We start from the raw sequence: 22,436 nt of genomic DNA, 5'->3' as shown, positions 1-22,436 counted from the left end.
TAATGAGAATCATATATAATACTTTTTGGGTGAATTTTTTTTTTAATGCTGTTAATAAATGCATTTGTTTTCAAACAGCTTTTTTTGAATATCCATGCTTTACTACCTACTAAAGGCCAAAACCTTTTGTGCAATGACCTTTACATGTCATTTATATTACTTCACACAAACACTGCATCCATCTACTCCTGGATCGGCCCCCCAGTCAAAATTTAAACCCCAATTCGGCCCGCAAGTCAAACAATTTTCCCACCCCTGGTGACTGTTCTAATAAAAAAAAAAAATTATGTGCGGGAAAAAAAAATAAAATAAATTGGGATGGGGGGAAGTAGACTCGCCCAGGACGTAATACACTGAAGAACCGCCACTGGCCACACACACACACGCACGCACGCACGCACACACACACACACACACACACACGTGCGCACACACACACACACACACACACACACACACACACACACACACACACACACACACGCACACACACGCGTGCGCACACACTTCTGCTCAGCCAAATTTATTGTGTGACATTATCATGTCACGCACCAACATGATAATGACAGAAATTGACTCCTACAGCACAAAGACCACAGACCAGTCATTTTAAACAATGAACATTGTGTGCAGTCTCACACACATAAACTCTCAGTTCAACAAAGTCCACAAACAAAAACATAATAATTTACAATAGCGTTTATTCACTTACTATGCATGTTGATTAGTGCATTCCTTGCCTTGAACGATTGTTCAAGGCTTGTATTGTAGGCTCTGGCTTGTATTCCATTGTTGCTACTCGAAACAATTCTTTCTGTTGGATGTCTGATACCGTTCGTTTTAGTTTGTCGTTTTCAGGAGACAAGATTTCAACACCGTCACTGAGGTATTTTTTAACAAACTCCCTTTCATTGTATGGCTTTTGAGCCCGTGCAATGTTCCAAGCCAGTTGAGGCGATGCAAGTATGACAGTCTCTGAGTGTTTCATAATTTTGGGGAAAAACTGTACCTGTTTTTCTGCCTGACTTTTCAAAGTATCCAACTTGCGCTTGCGAAATTCAGTCCCTTTTGAAAAGTCCTTCGATATTAGTATGAAGTGAGCTAAAGTGGCACTGAAGATTTGAAGCTTCGAAATATGCTAGTGACATCTGACATATCAGGCAGAATGGGTTGCCATTAACTTCAACAAAAAGATATGAACTTTCCCACTCTGTTAAAAACATCCTGTGTTCATCTTCATATTTTCGTTTAGCCGTGTATTTTCTCCCTACCATTTTGAGAGCAAAATTGACACTATTTGTTTCCTCGAATGGGTTTGTCCCTCCTCCTTTACGGGATTCCACCTCGCGTTTTACAGAAATACCATATTAAACTCAGGCGAAGCAACACGCACAAAAAAAAAAACACAAACACAAATGTTGATATGAACGTAAAAGAGCTGGATGAAACCAGGCAAAGAGCTGCATGCGGCTCACAAGCCGCGGGTTTGCCACCCCTGCACTAGATGATTATAAATGCATTAAACTCAACAGTGACAGGTTGTGGAAGATTGTGCCACTAATTTACCAGCAGCAGGATGGTGAGGAATCCATCGAAGATATTGTTCCTGTAGGAAAGGTACCCTTTCCAGCCCAAGGCGAAAATCTTCACACACATTTCAAACAGGTAGTAGATGATAAAACACGTGTTCTATTATGGATGGAAAGAGAAAGCGGTTAAGCATAAATGTCACAATAATTCTGTATACTCATCAAATGCTGGTTGAAACTGGTATCACACATCAAAGAAATGTTATGGTCGAGCTCACCTCCATGTAATGGTTATCTTTCTCTGCTGTGGACTTTTCTGAATTCAATACCAACACAGCCTAAATCACAAAAAGATAGTACAGTGCGTATGCAGTAATAGCTGTCACTGACCACGTGTTCTTGAGTACACAATTAGATCTTCACACATCGGGATGCTATGGGGCTGCAATTTCTGCAGGAGCTACATCCACTAGCACCATCCCTTTTCAAGTCCCCTTTTGATATGTTCGAGCAAATGCTAATGCGCACCGACCGGTCTATTTCCACCCTTGTTTTTACTGTTAGCAACTCAAGAGGGTAATTCATTCGTACAGTTGAGAAAAAAAAAATAATTTAGAAAATATTTTTAAAGTCCTAATGGACTTTCCAAAATTTAAGTGGACCTCAGTGCGCAGGGAGCTTAATTTGGTCCGATCGCACAACCGCAGCGCGCCGGGCGCTCACTGTCGCATTGCTTTAGGAGCGTCTTTGTGTTTTAGGATGGCTTTACTGCTCCCACTTGCTTCCTTTGGAGGCATGATTAGAGTTGATGCAATCCTCAGAGTAACGAGAACGTAATAACGAACGGAGTCAGTTGGCATGCGGGTCCTCTCGGCTCATCTTGCGAGGTTCGACAACCGAATTTCGTCCAACATCCGAAGCAAAAAAATCTCGAATTTTTTGTTCGAATACTGATTTGTTCGATAACCGGGACGTTCGAAAACCGAGGCTGGTCATAAGCTTAGTTGCTAACAAAACTTTATGTCGTTTAATATTATAGAAAAAATGTTATAATAATAAAAGAGTTTGAAGGAATAGGGTCGGAAAAAAAAAAACCTGCCTAGCTACAATAACAGATACGCTCACACCTCTTTGGATAAAGTATATAAGCAGCCAAGTATATTCACATATTCAATCAATAAGAAAGACATAACTAGACATTTTTTGATATAAGGTAATAACAGAGGTTGCTACAACTTCATGATTCAATATGTATTCCTGTGCACTGCGAAATAACAAATGTCTTTTGATATATTACTTAAATAGCTTAATGACCCTTAAGGAACTGTGTAATGCATGCCTGGTGTTTTTTCTAAATCATGGACACGGCCAGAGTCGTCTGAAATGTTCAGTACTTGATTATATCTTGTGTTGCCTAATGCTAGACGCCAGCTTTTCGATTACTACTGAATGTTCTGCACAGAGGGAAATATTTTGCTTAACAAAGAAAAGATATGGTTGGAAGCATGATTAAATTAAGAATATAATGACGTAAGCAAAGACATGGAGTATCAAAAGAACAAACAAACAAAAACATGGTAAGTGGTGAGAACAAACTTTGCATAGTCAGGGAACATTAATAAATTGATGACGCCACAGCCAAAAGCTCATATACCGTAATTTTCGGACTAAAAGTCGCTCCGGAATATAGGTCGCATTAGCCATAAAATGCACAATAACGTGAAAAAAAACATGTATACGTCGCTCCGGAGTATAAGTCGCATTTTGGGGGCGGAACACCAAGACCAGACATGAACGAGCAACAACAGGCTAAACGATAGGTATGCTAACGTGACATGGACACAAACGAAGAGCTGAGAACGGGCCTGACGTAACATTCAGAGTTATTCAAAAAACTATTACATAAATAACACGTTAATAAAACCATCTGTGTCACTCCAATTAATTAAATCCATCGATCCTCCTTTGTCAACAATGCGTGCACGCCGCTGACGGCGCTTGCACTTCAAAATATTCCACAGGCCCATATAACGATATGTAAATTATATATCAAATAACTATTACCGTAATTTTCGGACTATAAGTCGCACCAGAGTATAAGTCACACCAGCCATAAAATGCACAATACAGTGAAAAAAAAACATATATAAGTCGCACTGGAGTATAAGTCGCACTTTTGGGGCAAATTTATTTGTCAAAATCCAACACCAAGACCAGACATGAACGAGCAACAACAGGCTAAACGATAAGTATGCTAACGTGACATATACACAAACGAAGATGTTAAGGATCGGACAGTACAGCCAAGTGCGTAGCGACAGACTTTATTGTGGAAGGGGATGATGGTAACAGCTGGCGCTGGAGCGGCGATCGGGCTGGAGATTCTGCGGGGTTTCAAATAGTCAAGCGAGTCAGTATCTCAGGGACTGATGAGCGAAGCAGCATCAAGGGACAGACTGACACTCGGGTTTGCGCTGGCGGCGCTGATATAGCGCTGTCCGTGAACCCGTGGCAGGTGACGGCTATTCCACTGACAGGGGGGCGTGGTCCTGTCGCAGGTGGCACCAGCACGTGACAGAAGAGCTGAGAACGGGCCTGAGTAACATTCAGAGTTATTCAAATAAGTATTACATAAATAACACGTTTATCAAACCATCTGTGTCACTCCAATTTATTAAATCCATCGATCGTCCTTTATGTAAACAATGCCGCGTATGCGCCATATATGCGCCGCTGACGTCGGACTTGTAACTTGCATTTCTAATTATTCCACAGACCCATATAACGATATATAAAGTATATTTCAAATAACTATCATATAATAACAATATTATCAAACCATCTGTGTCACTCCTAATCATTAAATACATCAATCAAATTCCACGTCCTTTATGTCAACAACGCCGCGTGCGCCCTGACGTCAGCCTCGTCGTTATTCCACAGATCTACTATATAACTACTATATTGTAGCGTTAACAAAGTTCAAGGAAAGACGTGGGTTTGGTAAACGGCTCTTTATTTAACAAAACAAACTTCTAGCTTCTAGCTGCTTGTGGCGGCGTGGACTTCCAGCCACGGAAGTGGAAGAGAGCTCCATAGAATAGGACCGGGCGTGCGTAAAAGCTATGACCAAGCCCTTTCCACCGTCCCCGGACAGCCACCCGGCCAAGCGCCGGCCCCAGACTTCCATCCACGGAGGTGAAAGAGAGCTCCATAGAATAGGACCGGACATGCGTAAAAGCCATAATAGTTTTTCAAATCTTCTGTGTCACTCCAAATCCTTAAATCCTTCAAACTCTTCATCCTCCGTGTCACTTAGAAACAAAGCCGCTGATGATGCCGGTAGTACGTGGGGCCCTTCGTCATTTTCGTTATCCCGTGATCAATATTTGTCCTTTTTGTAAACAACCGCCGCACACGCTGCGCTGCTGACGTCACTTACAGTAATCCCTTTCTACATCGCGGTTCGTTTATCGCGGTTTCACTTTTTTATTTATTTTTTTTATTTTTGAAAAAAAAAAAAAACATTATCCTTATAAGTCGCCCCCCCCACCCAAGCTATGAAAAAACCTGCGACTTATAGTCTGAAAATTACGGTAATTCCGTACAAAATGACAAAATTGAAAGAATGATGAATGGGCGGTGTGTGACAGTGGGCGAAGTGGATGTATGTGCAAGAATGGTTTACAGGAAGGGCGCTTGGAGATAAAACCGGTAGAGGTGTATGGGCAAGAATGGAGGAGAATGTTTACAGGAAGGTCACTTGGAGATAAAACCAGCAGGTGCCAGAGGGAGACAGCCAAGAAACCGGCCAAAGATGATCATCAAGGCTAAAAGACGGAAAGGAGAAAAACAGTCTCCACGCACATCTAATCGCCCATAATAAGCACCCAACCCCGCGGAACCAGCTCTCACCGAACCAGCACCCACTCCCATGGAATCAAAATCTCCTGCGAACTTGCCACACCCCCTGACTCATCACCCATCAAACTCGGCCCACACTGGCATGTGCAACTGAATATAAGCTGACCAAAGAACCTTCAACGTTGCCTTTTTCTTAATGGAGACTTTCTGCTCTTGAGCAAAAGCCCAGCGCTGTATTGTACTTTCCTGAAAACAGCGCTTTCTTAACAAGAATTGTGATTGAACTCAACCAACCTGTGTAACTCTAATTTCTGCTTCAGTGTCTTAGCATTTTCCTAAATCTGAAGAAATCAAACAAGCACGCAGTGAGTCAATTGGATAACAGGCGATTGGCAGGGGCTTTTGCCGTGAGGCGCAGAAAGCACGCTCCCTAAATTGTGGACCAAATTCAAGAAATTCTAAAAACATGTTTACAGTATGTACACTTGCCCCTTGTTGTAAAAAATGTATAATAAGAAAAGTTGTTCTAAAAACATATGTACAGTATGTGTTAAGATTCTCCATGTTATTTATGTTATTCAGCCGTGCTTTGATTTGAAGTAGCGTGATTTATTTTGAAGGCCGTTTTCAGGGGATACCACTTCCTGTTTTACGTCCGTGTACATACATGTCGGTTACAGTGGTACATGAGTCATTGACGATGTAAGTGGGTCTCCTAACAAGAGAAATGAACGATCACGTGTTTAACCTTTAGGACAATATAGTATTGCTCCAAATGTTCGTTTACATTCCTTTAGAGGTCCGTTTTCGCGTGTTAGCACGATCGCGAATTAGCATCTTTCCGCTAACTCGTTAGCCTGCCCAGTACTTCTTGTTAACATGTTACACGCACACACGCATAAAATTTATATTTTCAATATTTATACAAAAAAATTGTTATTACACAAAAAGTGTTATTTATACCATTAATGTATTATTTACATGTTTGAAACAATTATTTAAATATGCACTTAAATCGTTTCATACGCATTTATTAACACACAAAAAAATGTACAGATGAGAGGGTGACTGTACTTTGCGGTTTAACTTATCACGGGTGGTTTTTGGAACCAATTATACGCGATAAACGAGGGATTACTATATATATAAGGGAAATGTGCTTTCGGGAGTTTGCAAACATATTTTTTAAGGTTGTGTTAAACTTATAATCATGTTAATATCTAGTATTGGAGTGCTCGTGTGGATTGGTTGGGGGCGAAGAATGTGCAGGCAAACTGCATGAACTTGTTTTCGTTGAAGTGTTGTGTATAGGCCCAGACAGGGAGTACCGGACGAGAACACCTCAAGGTCGTTGAGGAACGAGAACAACAGCACGTCTATGTGGCCCGGCTTCGCGGGGAAATCCAACCACCTGACCTCAGCAATAGCGCCGACGCGGGGAGGAGATGGCCGTCGACCAATCATCTCACAATATTTTGCATGCTTTAATATTCATATTGTGTTTCTTTAAAACTGGGCAACCCGGAAGAATGTGTCATCTTTTGGTGGTCACAAAAACGCACGAGTTTTAGTGTGAGGGACCCGGGACCCAGGCCTGTATTAGTGCGCTTTGTCAGGAATAAACAATTGGTAAATTTGGTCTGATTGATGGTCTGGTCTTCTCTTTGACAGAACGAATTCGCAAAATTGTTAGGTGTGCCAGTGTGTGGATTAGGACATAGCAATTTGTGTTAAGTGTTGATCGCAATTTGGAGTCAGATCAATAACTAAAATCCGTATATATATACACACACATATACACACACACACACACAGTGGAGCCTCGGTTTTCGAACATCCCGTTTCTCAAACAAATCGTTATTCGAACAAAAAATTCGAGATGTATTTTGCTTCGGATGTCGGACGAAGTTTCAGTTGTCGAACTTCGCCAGATGAGCCGAGAGGACCCGCATGCCAACTGACTCCGTTCGTTATTACATTATCGTTACTCTGAGGATTGCATCAACTCTAATCATGCCTCCAACTGAAGCAAGTGGAAGCAGTAAAGCCATCCTAAAACACAAAGACGCTCTTAAAGCAATGCGACAGTGAGCGCCCGCCACGCTGCGGTTGCGCGATCGGACCAAATTAAGCTCCCTGCGCACTGAGGTCCACTTACATTTTGGAAAGTACATCAGGACATTAAAAATATTTTCTAAATTTCAGCGACGGCTCTGTCATAATAATGCGACCAGCGTGGTGTAGTTGCGTGTTCGGCGGTGCGCTGCAGTATATATATATATATATATATATATATATATATATATATATATATATATATATATATATATATATATATATATATATATATTCCAACTGTACGAATGAATATTCTCCTTGGGTTGCTAACAGTGAAACAAGGGTGGAATATGTGGATTTTGAAAAACCACCAAATCTCAGTTTGACCAGTATATCTGTTGTTTACCAGTATATCTGAGCGTGGATTGGGAAATTGCAGTAAGGAAATACACATGTTTTCACTTGAGGAATAACATTATTCTTCTGGGTGAAAATTAATACAATGCCATTATTAAAAATTATAGGAAGTCTTTATGAAAATGTATTTGGACTGAAACATCAAAACACAAAACTAATAGACATTGTATTATTACAGCAAAACCACGCTCACCTGTCACGTGGCTGCCTCACCGGACTTCCACCCACACCCCCAATCAAGCTAATCACCAGCACCTGCCATGCCTCATTGGGCCCGCTCTATTTAAACTCAGTGAATCAAGCCAGTGGTTGTCAGTTCGTCTCCTTACCCTGCCCATGACGCCACTGCTCACTGTGCCATGCCCGAATGATTCCTGTTGCCGTTTTTGCTCGTGCTCTGACCCGACTCGCCACCTGCCTTGACCACCTGCCTGCCTCCGACTACGCGCTGTACTCTTCTACTCAGCCACACCAGCCAGACCGACAGTCCAACATTCCACTTCCCCTTTCCCCTGTTCAATAAAGGCTCGTGCTGCATTTGGTCGCCCTGTCTCTGTTCTTGACATCACCGAACAATAACAAAACAGAGTAATTACAGTGTAATAAAAAAAGAACTACAACACATGTACATAAGAAACATTATTTGAATAAATGTTTTGATCTTTGAAACAGAAAGCGTCCATAAACTGACGTGTAATGTTGCGTTGTTATACTGAAAGCATTGCACACGTTAATGAGTTTAAAGTAATCCAAAAAGTCGTTCTTAAATTCCATGTGTAAAATAGTCCATAATGCCCTTACAACTTTAGTCCATTGCTTCCTTGCAAAATCTAGGATGCCCTGAGTTTCCAATCTTTTCCGGGTAGCAATCATGTCGGGACGTCCTACCTGTCCAACTAGCATAAGCAGTCATCAAACAGTCCTGTAGCATGTTGTTTTCCAAATGTTTTAAGGTTAGTAGTAAAATGCATGTACGACAAAAAAAAGGGTTCATGACCAAACCGCGTTAGAAAGTCGCATAGATCGAGGCTTAGCTGTATTGCTAAATAATACAGTACAGTATTTTCTGCACTATAAGGCGCACCTTCATTGAAGCGCACCAGACTAAAAGGCACATACAATAGAAGCTACTGCAGCAAACTGGGATTGACTAGGGTTGTGTTATGCATCCACTAGATGGTGCTGTGCTAAAGGGAAAGTCTAACCCTCATTCCGTATGAAAGTGATATGGTTTGGCTTCTTACTTGGTCCAGCAACCCTACTCATTTTTTATGACCATAAACTTTATTTAGTTTAAAAAAAAAAAAAATGTGTGTGGGTTTATGCCTAATGCGTTGATTAGCTTGTTAGCTTTGGCACCGGTTTTGTGAATGCGCCTCCAAACTTGCTGCGGTGAGGAGGTATATATATTGCGTATGTGCGGTTCACTGTGATTGCCTCTTGACAGTCTTACCTGTATGTCAACCATGGATTCTAGCCTATAGAAAAAAAAGTCATGCGATCGACCAGTAGTAGCTTACTTCGGTGACGCCCCTGACCACGGTTGCTGTAATAATATCCATCCATCCATTTTCTGAACCGCTTAGTCCCCACGGGGGTCGCGGGCGTGCTGGAGCCTATCCCAGCTGTCATCGGGCAGTAGGCGGGGGACACCCTGAATTGGTTGCCAGCCAATTGCAGGGCACACAGAGACAGACAACCAATCGCACTCACACTCACACCTAGGGACAATTTGGAGTCTTCAATCGGCCTACCAAGCATGTTTTTGGAATGTGGGAGGAAACCGGAGTGCCCGGAGAAAACCCACGCGGGCCCGGGGAGAACATGCAAACTCCACACAGGGAGGGCCGGAGGTGGAATCGAACCCGCACCCTCCTAACTGTGAGGCGGACGTGCTACCCAGTGCGCCACCGAGCCGCCCCGCTGTAATAATAGTAATTCATTAAATTTGTATAGCGCGTTTCAAAAACCCAAAGACGCTTACAGGGAAGAAGGCAAAGACAAACAGGAGGGGAGGGGTAGGGGGACGGGGAAGAGACAATGGGATAAAATTAAGACGAGGAAACCAGTTATGGGTAGGGGAGGTCATAGGTTTGAGAGAAGAGGTAAGTTTTTAGACGAGACTTAAATATGGGGAGTGTGGGTGAGTCACAGACAGACTGAGGGAGAGAGTTCCAGAGTCAGGGTGAAGTGCAGGAGAAGGCCCTGTCCCCAAAGGATTTGCTGAAAGCAATGCAACCTTGTAATTTACTAGTCATACTGAAACGTCCTGAAACGTTTTGGCAGAGCACTGTGTACAACCAGTATGGATCAACAAATTGATCAATCGATCCATGTATAAGGTGCTCTGCATTACAAGGCGCACTGTGATTATTTTTGACTAAATTATAAGCTTTTAAGTGCGTACTATAGTTTGGAAATTAATGTAGTTTCAACAGTGCAGCTATTATCCTCTTATGACCTTTACACCATAATAGCGCAATCAGGCTTTTTGGATGGTTCCAAACTCCTTGTTAAGGAAACAGCTTGTGGTCTGCACATTGGTACTGCACATGACAAAAGCTTTCTAACTGTGCATGTTCAAAAAGACAAAGGTGAGTGTTTTTCTTACACATATGCACACCACATGGGCCATCGCCACTGCATTGCTAAATACAGCAAAATAGTAGTGGCTGAAGATCACCTGGAGCTTCTGCAGTCCCATAGAGTTATACTGTGGTACGGATGGGTGCTGTGAAGAAAACAGGTCTATTTATAATCTTCAACAATAAACCAACAACCATGATCCATGTGCCTTTTAATATTCGGTTTGATATGTTGTACCTCTTCTATACGATCTTTATCCAGTTCATCAAATATGTGTTTGAACTGGTCTCTATTCATGAAGCCTTCAGTTTCATATTGACGAGACTTCTGAAATAATCATAAGGCAAAAGTGTCAGGAAGATTGACCAGTTGTGTTTCTTTTGAATTTATTATAGTCAGTGGTGTCCCTAAGGGGAAATTTCAACTTACTGTACACCGATTTGGGGTTTTGGTTAATTAAAGTAATGTTCAGTTTCTTTTTAAATAAACATTGTAACCCCAATTGCTGTATAGAAGCAGCAGATCTATGGAATGTTGAAAAGGTATTTGCCCTTATTTCTTATTTTTGCAACTGTTCAATCATTCAAATGGCGAAATTATGCAACAACAAACTAAAAATTTGAGTAGACAAATACTTTTTCATACCACTGTACATCACAGACAGAACACTTATGTTGAATTCAAAGAACATGGTTCAAGTAGTAAATTAGTGTACTAAATGTAGCCACAATGAACTGACAGTAGTGATCGCCTCTCTGTAGTAGCTCTGCATCTTGATCCTGGACATCACTTGGAGCACAACATCAATTGGCACACGTTCCCTAAAATCAAATCAATATCAATACCATTTTGCAATTAAGGGCTTGCTAAGTGTATGATATCTTTGTTTTCATAAATTTTACTGACAACCTACACTGAAATATAACTATTAATTTATTGAAACGGGCCTAATTCCCACCGGACAATATCACATTGTATATTGGTTACGCCGTAATGGCCCTTTTCCAAATTGTGCTAACTGCGAGGAAAAAAACTGGCTTTGTGGCACTGCAAATTCAACCTCATAAGGTACATTACCTTCATTTATGAATAGGTGATGCTGCTGGAGGGGATGTGAGGCAAAACCTTATAATATATATTTCCAGGCTGAGAGTAACTTAAAGAAAAGAGGATCATGTGCCTGTACTTACATTTAGTAATATATACTATAATACATTTAGTACAAATCCAACGTAAACTTTTGAGAGCCCCCTACTTTTTCGATGAGTTGTTTCAAGTTATAATGTATCACATATGTAAATGATATATGCAAAAAGTTCCATATCATCTTAACGATTTAAAAACAAAATTTGTTACTAAGGGATGAACCATTTAGAGTATATTGCTGTGTGTGTCTGAGAGTGCTCATTTACCTAGCAGCATTCTCTTCATTATGAGAACTAAGGACTTGGAAGGCTGCTCGGATTCCCAGACGCCTTCTAATGATCGATGTTTGGACTGACATCTGGATGACAAACATAACAGGCTAACTGTTAAAATATTTGATACTGAGTCCCCCCCAAAAGTAAAATATCTATTTTTTCCATCTATATTGTTTCAGTAGGGCAGTGGTTCTTAACCTGGGTTGAATCGAACCCTAGGGGTTCAGTAAGTCGGTCTCAGGGGTTCGGCAGAGCCTCCACTGCGGAGGTCCGAACACACCTGATTTATTGTGTAAATTTGTGATGACGCATATCTGAACTGGTCTCACAAAAGCAACAACAGAAGTCACAATGATTTGCAGGTATGTAATTTGTTTTGAGTTCATGCATTGTGTTGGTTACGTTCTTTGAACAAGGTGATGTTCATGCATGGCTCATTTTGTGCACCAGTAATAAACATTGATGACATATGAAACTGGTGAGGTTCGGTACCGCCAATAAGGTTAAGAACGACTGCCGTAGGACCTGTAATACTAAGTTCAGACCAAACACGAAAAAGCACATCATCCCGTATGTCTCGCGGGAGAACTACACGGTGGTTGCTTTCATCTGAGTAGAGGAGAGGCTTATATTTGTATACTGTATGTCCAGGGGTGGACACAACAATTTTAGTGTGGTTCTCACAGTGACGTGCAGTGAGGTTCGTGGTTGGTAAGGTACTGACTCCTTAAGAGTCAGATTTACAAGTATATGGACCCAAAAGGATAGCTTATTCACTTGGCTCCTGGTTATTTTGTATCTCATCAGCATAAACTGCTGAACCACTTGCTTTCTTTTGCTTCTTCATGCAACTATGGATCATTGAACACAAGTACTTTTTTTTATAAAACTGAAAATGGAAAAACAATTGTGTTGATGTGTGACCAGCATCAATATAAATGAGTCCAACTCTCATTGATGTAGCTGGTAGTGATAGCAATGTACAACTGTTTTTAAAGGCACGGCTCTCATGGTTGACTCATTTAAACGGAGGGTAAACGGTGGATGGTTCATTTTTCACTTACTAGCCCAGATTATGTATTTTTTGACCAGGAAAATTGGCTATATGACTACTTCAACATTTCACAAGGATTTGCTGTGGCTGATTTCAGTGAAATGAGCAGCCTCTCTGCAGCTAAAGTGCCCTGTCGGGGTGCGTTCAAAGACCACTCACAGTCAGAAAACTCATCAACTGCACCAAAAAGCAATGAGGAGTATGTGAGCACATTGCTAGGGCGTACGTGGCAGCAAAAAAAGCAGAAATTAAAGCAATGCAAAAAGTGTTCATTTAAGAAAAAGTCCCACACCTTGACGTTCGTTACATCAGCAAACGTTTGTGATGAAATAAATCCATCCATCCGTCCGTCCGTCCGTCCGTCCGTCCGTCCGTCCGTCCGTCCGTCCGTCCGTCCGTCCGTCCGTCCGTCCGTCCGTCCGTCCATCCATCCATCCATCCATCCATCCATCCATCCATCCATCTGTCTTCTATCGCTTCAGGTCGCGGGGGCAGCAGCTTTAGGTGGGACGCTCAGTGTTAGAGTGTTGTTTACTCTAACTTATTTGCAAGAACCACACGTGAGACAGTTTGGCTATTTTACGCCTGCAAGCGGAGAAAGCCATCAGCATCCTGTGTGGTACAGAGGTACTTGACAGAAGTCTGACTAAGACCTCTTGCAAAGGCATAATTATTGAGAGAAAACAGGGTGGGGGTGAGAGTGGACAGGTTTAGTGAACCCCCGGTCTCTGGTCAAATCAGAGCAGGGGGTGTTTTATGACGTTGGGGGAAACAGAACAACTTTGATTACTTCCTCTGCAGCTAGTCAACCAGTACAGGGGTCTTAGCACTTTGTTTACGATGTTGTGGGAACGAACAGAACAAGTTTGTTCCCCTCAGCAACTGGTTAATCAATATAGTCTACATTCCAACATAATCACACAAGATAATCTATCAACCCTAACATTTCCCTCCTGTTAATCATATGATTATGTCACCCTGATCAACAAACATAAGCAAGAAAATACAATGAAGATAAATAATAAATAAAAAACACAGAAACAGTACATCATTGTATCCATTTGATTTGATTTTTGATGGTTAAATCATCAAGTTTCTGTAAAACATGTTCAGCTAAACAGCATTATCGCAATCTTCTTTCCGCAGCGCATGAAAAGTCATCACATTCGACATGCCTGAGATGTTGTATTTGTACTTGTGCTTCGGTAGAAGACTTGGGATAACACAGGTCGTAAATAAGCACAACAATTCCAGTGCACCAAACACAGGAGTCACAAATTTCAACAGCATTAGCCACTAGTAGTCATGAAAAGAAATTTAATTGATGTGCAACCTTGTCCTCCGACATGGCCTGCTGTAAGTTCCTCAGTGAGTTCATGGCGTCGTTGATGTGAATGTCATTATTTCCTGGTATGTACGTGCAACAGGAAGTTCCAATAATGTGGCACACGCCACCTCGTCATCAAGTCCAGAACTATCCTGTCCTGCAAGACCATTAGTCCAATAGCCAGAATCTCTGTTTTGTCCATCAGCAAGAGATACACAAAAGATTGAAAATAATAGTGTCTCTATGAAGAGTGATTGTCTTCCAACTCTGATCCAAGGAAATAAGGCATGAACGATTTCGTCTCTGACGGACCATACTTTATGGCTGTCTGGGACATTCGTACCCCGGGCGGGATCATGTGGTTCAAAGGTCGTAATAGCCCTGCGTCGACGTCCAGGAGAGTTGTGTGCCGTTGTCATCTGATGATGCTGTATCTTCAGGTGTGGTCTGTTACCCACACTGATGCACACACTCCTGTCCAGTTGGCGGGCAACATCGGACAAACCTTGTGACCACAAAGCCACCAGCCATGTTGGTCGGAGAAGCCTCACCACTTGAAACAGCCCTCCTATCCTGGCACTCAGCGGTGACGTCCAAAGCTCCGATCCAGTTTCCTCCTGGAGGGCAGTCGTCCTCAATGTATTTGTGGGTTCCATTTCCTTGGATGTAACACATGTAGTTCAATCCAGGTGGCCTTTATGTGTAGGCCACTTGTGGTATCGTTCGTCCTTTAACAGACATTGAGATTTATCCAGAAAAGATGATCACAAGTTTCATTCTGTGAGTCCAGGGCGGTAGGGGTAGCATCAGTGAGTGTGACAGCATGGTGTTGGCATCCAACTCCTCCCATAGAGGCCATACATTCCGCTTCAGTAATGTTCATCACTTTGCCCTCCAGGTGAACTTGCATGGAGGAAGGGGGAGTTTGGAACACACATAGCACCCCTCCTGTGCAGGATCTCACAGTGAACTCCACACCGGTACCAAGTGTTGGTTTCATATGGGTTTTCTGGGGTCCCATTACCAGTCCTCATGGTTTTCCTCATGTGACCATTTTCTCCTTTGGTTGACTTTGTCAATGGGTCTATTCGGATGAGTCAATAGACCATAGCACGCTCCAACCACAACGCAGCAGAGGATCCACCTGGCATGTGGAGTCCCCCTTACTACTAGGTTGGCAGAGACAATGGTACATCGTCTGTCAGAGTGGGGATCGCTGAATTCTTCACTGACATTGAGATGCACCACCCTAAACGATGGATTCCCTTTGTAGTCAGAACTTCCCTACCACTCCAAAAATAAGGGTCCAGCACTCTCTGTAACTTGTAGTGCCTGAGGTGAATCCAGCTGGGCCTTCCAGCAACGTTCAGTGCAGTGGGGGTATCAACAAGACTTGGAATGGTCCCTCGCACCGTGGCTGGCCCAGTTTTTCCTTTTTACGACCTTGATGTCGACCCAGTCTCCTGGCTTGATGGAGTTGTTGACCTGTGGGGAAGAAAGATCAAACGGCAGTAAATTTGCATTTGACACATCTTTCAGTTTGAGTTCTCTGATCATGCTATCTGCCAAGGACTGTTTTTCATCACCTTTTTACTAATCTTGTATCATTCACCAATCAATTTTATTGCCCTTTTGAACTGGGCGAATAGGAATGTTTGCAAGGAGAGTCTGAGCACTTCCTAATGATTACTCCTGACCAAAGACAGTGATAAGAATGGCAAATGTAAAAAAACACTGAAAAGTAGCCGGGGGTCTGTGGGGGCGACCGGGAGTATGGGGGGCCAATGATATATATATATATTCAGCTTGTCTGTTTCCCTGGCACGATCCTCATGCTGGAGAAAACTTTTGCTGAGTAGGCCCTAGATCTATCTAACTAATTAACTCGTCTACAAGTGATGAAAACCCAATTGCAAATTCACATTGTGTCGGTGTAAAAACATTAGTTCTCCGCTTAAGTTAAGTTAACAAGTGGAAATGTGACGAAAGTAGTGCCAAAATGCTGCCGAAAATAAGGTAAATGTTGTCGCATCGCTGCTGCCAATGAGTTAGGTTTACAGAGGCAAGCAGATTTCTGTACTCACAGCTTAACTAATTTTGCCTTGAGAAGTGCCAAAAGATGCCGTCGCGGCAGGCGGGTGAATGGTCGCGAGTCGCCGAGGCTAATGTTGCCCGGCCAGCTGGCCGGCCGCTCCCCTCCATATATATAAAAAAAACTTTTTCAACGGATTTACACGATTCACAAAAATGATATTTTCGACGGAAAAAAACACAGAAATCCGCGGATCCGCGGAAAATTTTCAACCCTGCCAAAGACCATTTATGACAGGGGCTATCCAATTTATTGCGTCCTGTTTTAAAGTAGAATCTCTGATTTTGGTTGGATTTCGACTGGTGGAATGGACGTTAAGTTCTGTATCAGATGGTTCCTTAGCCCACAGTTTGTCAGGAAGTTCTGCTCATTCCTCCTCCTCATCAGTCAAACAAATGTTGATTAGTCACGAAAGCACTTAAATGCGTGCCTTTCCAACAGCTACATCACATCCTCATATCTTCTTTAGTCACTTTTCAATCATCTTCCGATTGTTTACAGCAAAAGTTTGAAAAGTTTGAGAAAATTTTAACTTAATGGTATGACGCCAAGTGTATTAGAAAATCCATATGTCATAAAGTGTTGTATTAATTACTATCTTCCACTATCTGTCCTACACTCTCCCTCCATTTGAGGCTTGGCGACGCCCATGCCTCACACCTTTTTGGAAGGATGTGTCCTTTACTGAATTTGATACTATCATCATTTAATTTGGCGTTCTTTCCAAAACACTTCTTTGTTTTCCCAGTTCACACATCTTTTACATGTGTTACTGGTTCTCCAGTTTTTTTTCTCTTTCTATTTTTTCCTCTAGGTAATTATCAATCTAAAAGCAACCCTTTTTTCTCTTAGCATTTAACTTGCTCAAAATCACTCTTTCTTCACAGTTGTTCTACTAATTTTCCTATAGTAGTCTCCAACAACTTCAACCATTCAACCTGTGTTTTCCTTTCATCCAGTCAATCATTCATCCTTGCTCATTTTCATCTCACAGTCTCCAAATAGGAGCCTTTCCATGACATTGGTCTCATTCTCTTCACGCTCTTCACACAACATTTTCAACTCACGTTCTTTATCCTAATTTTTCCTAAGGTTCCTGATAGAACAATCCACCAATCAAAATAAAAAACTCAACACGAAAGACTGCGAGCAAATTAGTCAGAATTTTTTCTTCTTTTTTAAGTTTAACTAACTCAATCTCTTGGGTTAAACTCACATGCAAAAGTCTGTATAGTCTTATAACACAACCAATCAATTTTCCTCTTAAATTTAGCATTGCAATGTCTTAAATTCACAATTTTGCATGTTCTCTCTTTCTTTTGAATTTCTCATCAGGGCGAGACACTAATGTGCACTAGTGTGGACCAGTTTCTGCCCACAAACAGATTTCTTTCTTTTCCTCTCTTTTTTATTTTTCAAAATTGTTTCTGTTTTGCGGTGCAAATCGAAAATATCAGTCTCGCAAATTTCTTTGCACACAAGTTTAGCCAATTTCATTTTAACACATGGGGGTGGCATCAATGATTCGTCACAGGCTGTCCATTTCCTGCAATCGATCACGAAGCCGGTCCTCACCCACACACGCGAGCACCGCACATTCCAATTCTCTATTTATCCTCTAGAAGCAATTTGTATTTCTTTACCACTTGATTTGCAAATTTTAACTTCAGTGTGCACACATAATTTGATCCCTGGTCATACTTCTTGTATGGACAGGAGTTCTAATAATCTGACAATGAAATGTTTTGCTATTATATGGGGGGAGGCTTTAGGTCTTTTAAATCTGGATACATATTTTGCATAGGAGCGTAAAGCTCCCCTTGCTGCTCTGCAGCCTTGAGCTGCGGCTGGAACAGTGCACCTGGGCATTGTGGCCTCATTGTCTTTCGGTCTGACAAACACTTGCGGCTTCATCACTTTCCATCTTTCGAAATTTTTGTCTCTTGAATTTGTTCTCTTCTCTCCTGTGACACTTTCCAACACTTTCTAGCACATTTCAGCTTTCCTTCTACTCCATACTTTTTCTTCTACTTTGGCATGTATCGCATACAATTAAGAAATCTACTTGCCATGTACTTCTCATCTCCTTCAAGAGCTCCTTTATTTGGAGATTTACAGTTTCAAATCGTTTCTTAATATAGTATTTTAGGTTTTTACAATTTTTTTTCTGTTTTCTCTCTCTGAGGATTCTCAATGCAGGTTTAAATTGACCTTTCAACAAATTACTAGCCTGTGTTATTGCCATGGGTTATTGCTAGTACTGATTTTTAGTCAATTTATCCTACCAGTCACACTCTCACCCACACAAGTTTTTTTCCCTGCCAACGCGAAGTACTCTTTAGAAGAGATACCTCATCCAAAGGGGGACTCTACATCACCCCCTCCCCGGGACTTCAGGACACCAGTCCCGTTACCTGTGTCCTAGTTTTTTATTATTTTTCCTGCCAGCGTGAAGTCCTCTTAAAAAAGAGCTGCTTCATCCAGAGGAGGACTCTACAACACCCCTTCCTTCCCTAGGAACTAACGACAACAGTCCTGTTACCCAGCCCTGCCAACGCGAAGTAGTACTCTTTAGAAGAGCTACTTCATCCAGAGGAGGACTCTACAACACCCCCTCCTTCCATGGGACTTAAGAACCTCTGTCCTGCCCATTTACTAGTACGTTTTCCCGTGCACTTTAACGTTTTACGCGTTTCACATCAGCACAATCACACAACTTTTAGGCTTTTTACTTACTTGTCTCTTGGTTCGTTGCACTTCCGGATCCCGTCAATCCACTGTTGTCAGACGAAGGCAGACCTAAGATGCTGGCCCAGCGAAGAATTTTCTTCCCAGGTCTTTCTTTACCAGGTCCTCCTAATGGACGCTGGCCTGTCGACAGTGTGCAGCACGTCCTCCTCTGTCCATCAGTAGTGGGTATGTTGGAATCCGGGTCACAGCACCAAAATGTTAGTGTTGTTTACTCTAACTTATTTGTAAGAACCACACGTGAGACAGTTTGGCCATTTTACGCCTGCAAGTGGAGAAAGCCATCAGCACCCTGTGTGGTACAGAGGTGCTTGACAGCAGTCTGACTTAGACCTCTTGCAAGGGCATATTTATTGAGAGAAAACAGGGTGGGGGTGAGAGTGGACAGGTTTAGTGAACCCCCGGCCTCTGGACAAATCAGAGCAGGGGTGTTTTACGACGTTGGGGGAAACAGAACAACTTTGATTGCTTCCTCTGCAGCTAGACAACCAGTGCAGAGGTCTTAGCACTTTGTTTACGATGTTGTGGGAACAAACAGAAGTTTGTTCCCCTCAGCAACTGGTTAATCAATATAGTCTACATTCCAACATAATCATACGATCAAGATAATCTATCAACCCTAACACTCAGACTTCCCTCTCCCCAGCCACTTCGCCCAGCTCATCCTGGGGGGTGCCAAGACGTTCCCAGGCCAGCTGAGAGACAGTCTCTCCAGTGCGTCCTGGGCCATCCCCAGGGTCTCCTGCCGGTGGAACATGCCCCGAACAACTCCCCGGGAGGCGTCCAGGAGGCATCCTGATAAGATGCCTGAGCCACCTCAACTGGCTCCTCTCAACGTGGATGAGCAGGGACTCGACACCGGGTCCCTCCCTGATGAGCGAACTTCTCACCGTTTCTCTAAGGGAGAGCCTGGACACTCTGCGGAGGAAACTCATTTCGGCCACTTGTATGCGGGATCTTGTTCTTTCGGTCACGACCATAGGTGAAGGTAGGAGCGTAGATCAAAAATCAGAGTCTGCATCACAGCAGACGCTGCATCTGTCGATCTCACACTCCATCCTGCCCTCGCTCGTGAACAAGACCCCAAGATACTTGAACTCCTCCACTTGGGGCAGAATCTCACCAGAGAGGGCATTCCACCCTTTTCCGACTGACGACCACGGTCTCAGAGTTGGAGCTGCTGACCCTCATCCGGACCGCTTCACACTCGGGTGCGACCCGCTCCAGTGAGAGCTGGAGATCACGGCTTGAAGAAGCCAACAGCACCACATTGTCTGCAAAAAGCAGAGATGCAATGCTGAGGTCACCAAACCAGACGCCTTGAACGCCTTGGCTGCGCCTAGAAATTCTGTCCATAAAGGTTATAAACAGAATCGGTGAAAAAGGGCAGCGTTGGCGGAGTCCAACCCTCACTGGAAACGAATCTGACATCCGTGATAAAAGGACTGAAACGCCCTTATCAGTTGGTTCGTCATCCCGTATCCCCAAAGCACCCTCCACAGAACTCCCAGAGAGACGCAGTTGAACGCCTTCTCCAGGTCCACAAAATACATGTGGACTGGTTGAGCAAATTCCCATGCACCCTCAAGGATCCTGCCGAGGGTATAGAGCTGGTCCACTGTTCCACGGCCAGGACGAAAACCACACTGCTCCACCTGAATGAGATTCAACCTCCCAAGGGACCCTCCTCTCCAGTACCCCTGAATAGAGCTTACCAGGGAGAGTGAGGAGTGTGATTCTTCTGTAGTTGGAACACACCCTCCAGTCCCCCTTCTTGAAAAGGGGGACCACCACCCCAGTCTGCCAATCCAGAGGCACTGTCCCCGATGTCCACGCAATGTTGTAGAGGTGTGTCAGCCAGGACAGACCCACAACATCCAGAGCCTTTAAGAACTCCAGGCAGATCTCATCCACCCCTGGGGCCTTTAACTATCTCAGTGACTTCGACCCCAGAGATCGGAGAGTCCACCTCAGATTCTCCAGGCCATGGTTCCGCAATGGCAACTGGGACAGGCTCATGTATACCACTGTGTTAAATCGCCTTTTCTTTTAACAACACTCAATAAATGTTTGGGAACTGAGGACACTAATAGAGCTTTGTAGGTAGAATTATTTCCCATTCTTATTTGATGTACAGTTTCAGCAGTTCAATAGTCTGGGGTCTCCGTTGTATTTTACGCTTCATAATGCACCACACATTTTCAGCGGGAGACAGATCTTGACTGTCAGCAGGCCAGTCTAGTATATACACTCTTTTACTATGAATCAAAGCTGTTGTAATGCGCGTAATGTGGTTTGGTATTATCTTGCTGAAATAAGCTAGCCTTGCAAGTCAGACCCAATGCAGGTCTGGTCAATAGATCATTGATTTTGGCTCGGCTTGGCTTAAAATGAACCAACGAATCAAATTATGTAGTTTACTTGCTGTGATGTATCCTTAGTGCGCAACGTCACGCTTCAGCAGCGGATGTCCATCCTCATGACATTAAAAATGGTTATTTCAAAATTTCATGACCAATTCTAACTGTTAAAAGATTAAAATGTTCAGCTTGTTTGTTTGTCCGGGAGCCAGAAGTTCAAGCTTAAATGAAATCCAACATTATTTTCCATCAAAACGACCAGCAAAAAAACTACAAAATGACCGTATTTTTCGGACTAAAAGTCGCTCCGGAGTACAAGTCGCAAAAGCCATAAAATGCACAATAAAGGGGAAAAAACATGTATAAGTCACACAGGTGTTTAAGTCGCATTTTGGGGAAAATTTATTTGACAAAATCCAACACCAAGTACAGACATGAACCAGCAAAAACAGGCTAAATGATACGGAATGCTAACGTGACATAAACACAAACGAGGAGCTGAGAACGGGCCTGACGTAACATTAACAGTTATTCAAATAACTATAACATAAATAATACGTTTATCAAACCATCTGTGTCACTCCAGATCATTGAATCCATCAATCGAATTCATCGTCCTGCCTGTAAACAACGCAGCGTGTGCGGCGCGCCGCTGACGTCTGACTCGTCGTCAGTTGCAGTTAAAATTATTCCACATGCCCATATAACGATATATAAACTATATATCAAATAACTATATTATAAACAAGTTTTATCAACCATCTGTATCACTCCAAATCATTAAATCCATCGATCGAATTCTTCGTCTTTTATGTAAACAACGGCGCGTGCGGCGCACCGCTGACGTCAGACTCGTCGTCAGTTACAGTTCAAATTATTCCACAGGCCCATATAACAATATACAAACTATATATCAAATAACAATAATATAAACAACAATTGTATCGAACCATTCGTGTCACTCCAAACCATTAAATCCA

General features: G+C 42.6%; 1 protein-coding gene and 1 long non-coding RNA gene across 12 annotated transcripts in view; one reads left to right on the top strand and one right to left on the bottom strand.

The window, feature by feature from the left end:
• tpcn2 (two pore segment channel 2) overlaps positions 1–22,436 on the bottom strand; it is a 149,113-nt gene that overhangs the window by 54,115 nt on the left and 72,562 nt on the right. For 8 of the 11 annotated variants that reach the window (XM_049717434.2, XM_049717426.2, XM_049717433.2 and 5 more), the window contains 6 exons: positions 11,867–11,958; positions 11,194–11,275; positions 10,692–10,781; positions 10,480–10,599; positions 1,808–1,867; positions 1,567–1,689 (listed from right to left, as the gene is read on the bottom strand). In XM_049717434.2, coding sequence (XP_049573391.1) covers positions 1,567–1,689; positions 1,808–1,867; positions 10,480–10,599; positions 10,692–10,781; positions 11,194–11,275; positions 11,867–11,958 — 567 coding nt within the window. The remainder of the gene's footprint in view (positions 1–1,566; positions 1,690–1,807; positions 1,868–10,479; positions 10,600–10,691; positions 10,782–11,193; positions 11,276–11,866; positions 11,959–22,436) is intronic. The other 3 variants (XM_049717428.2, XM_049717427.2, XM_049717432.2) reach the window with 3 other exon arrangements.
• Positions 5,113–7,032, top strand: LOC125966939 (uncharacterized). Its single transcript, XR_007480619.2, has 2 exons — positions 5,113–6,095; positions 6,693–7,032. It is a non-coding gene; the product is annotated as an uncharacterized lncRNA (long non-coding RNA).

Source organism: Syngnathus scovelli, chromosome 4, assembly GCF_024217435.2.
Source record: "Syngnathus scovelli strain Florida chromosome 4, RoL_Ssco_1.2, whole genome shotgun sequence".
NCBI lineage: Eukaryota > Metazoa > Chordata > Actinopteri > Syngnathiformes > Syngnathidae > Syngnathus > Syngnathus scovelli.
This window is presented reverse-complemented; position numbering and strand designations above follow the sequence as displayed.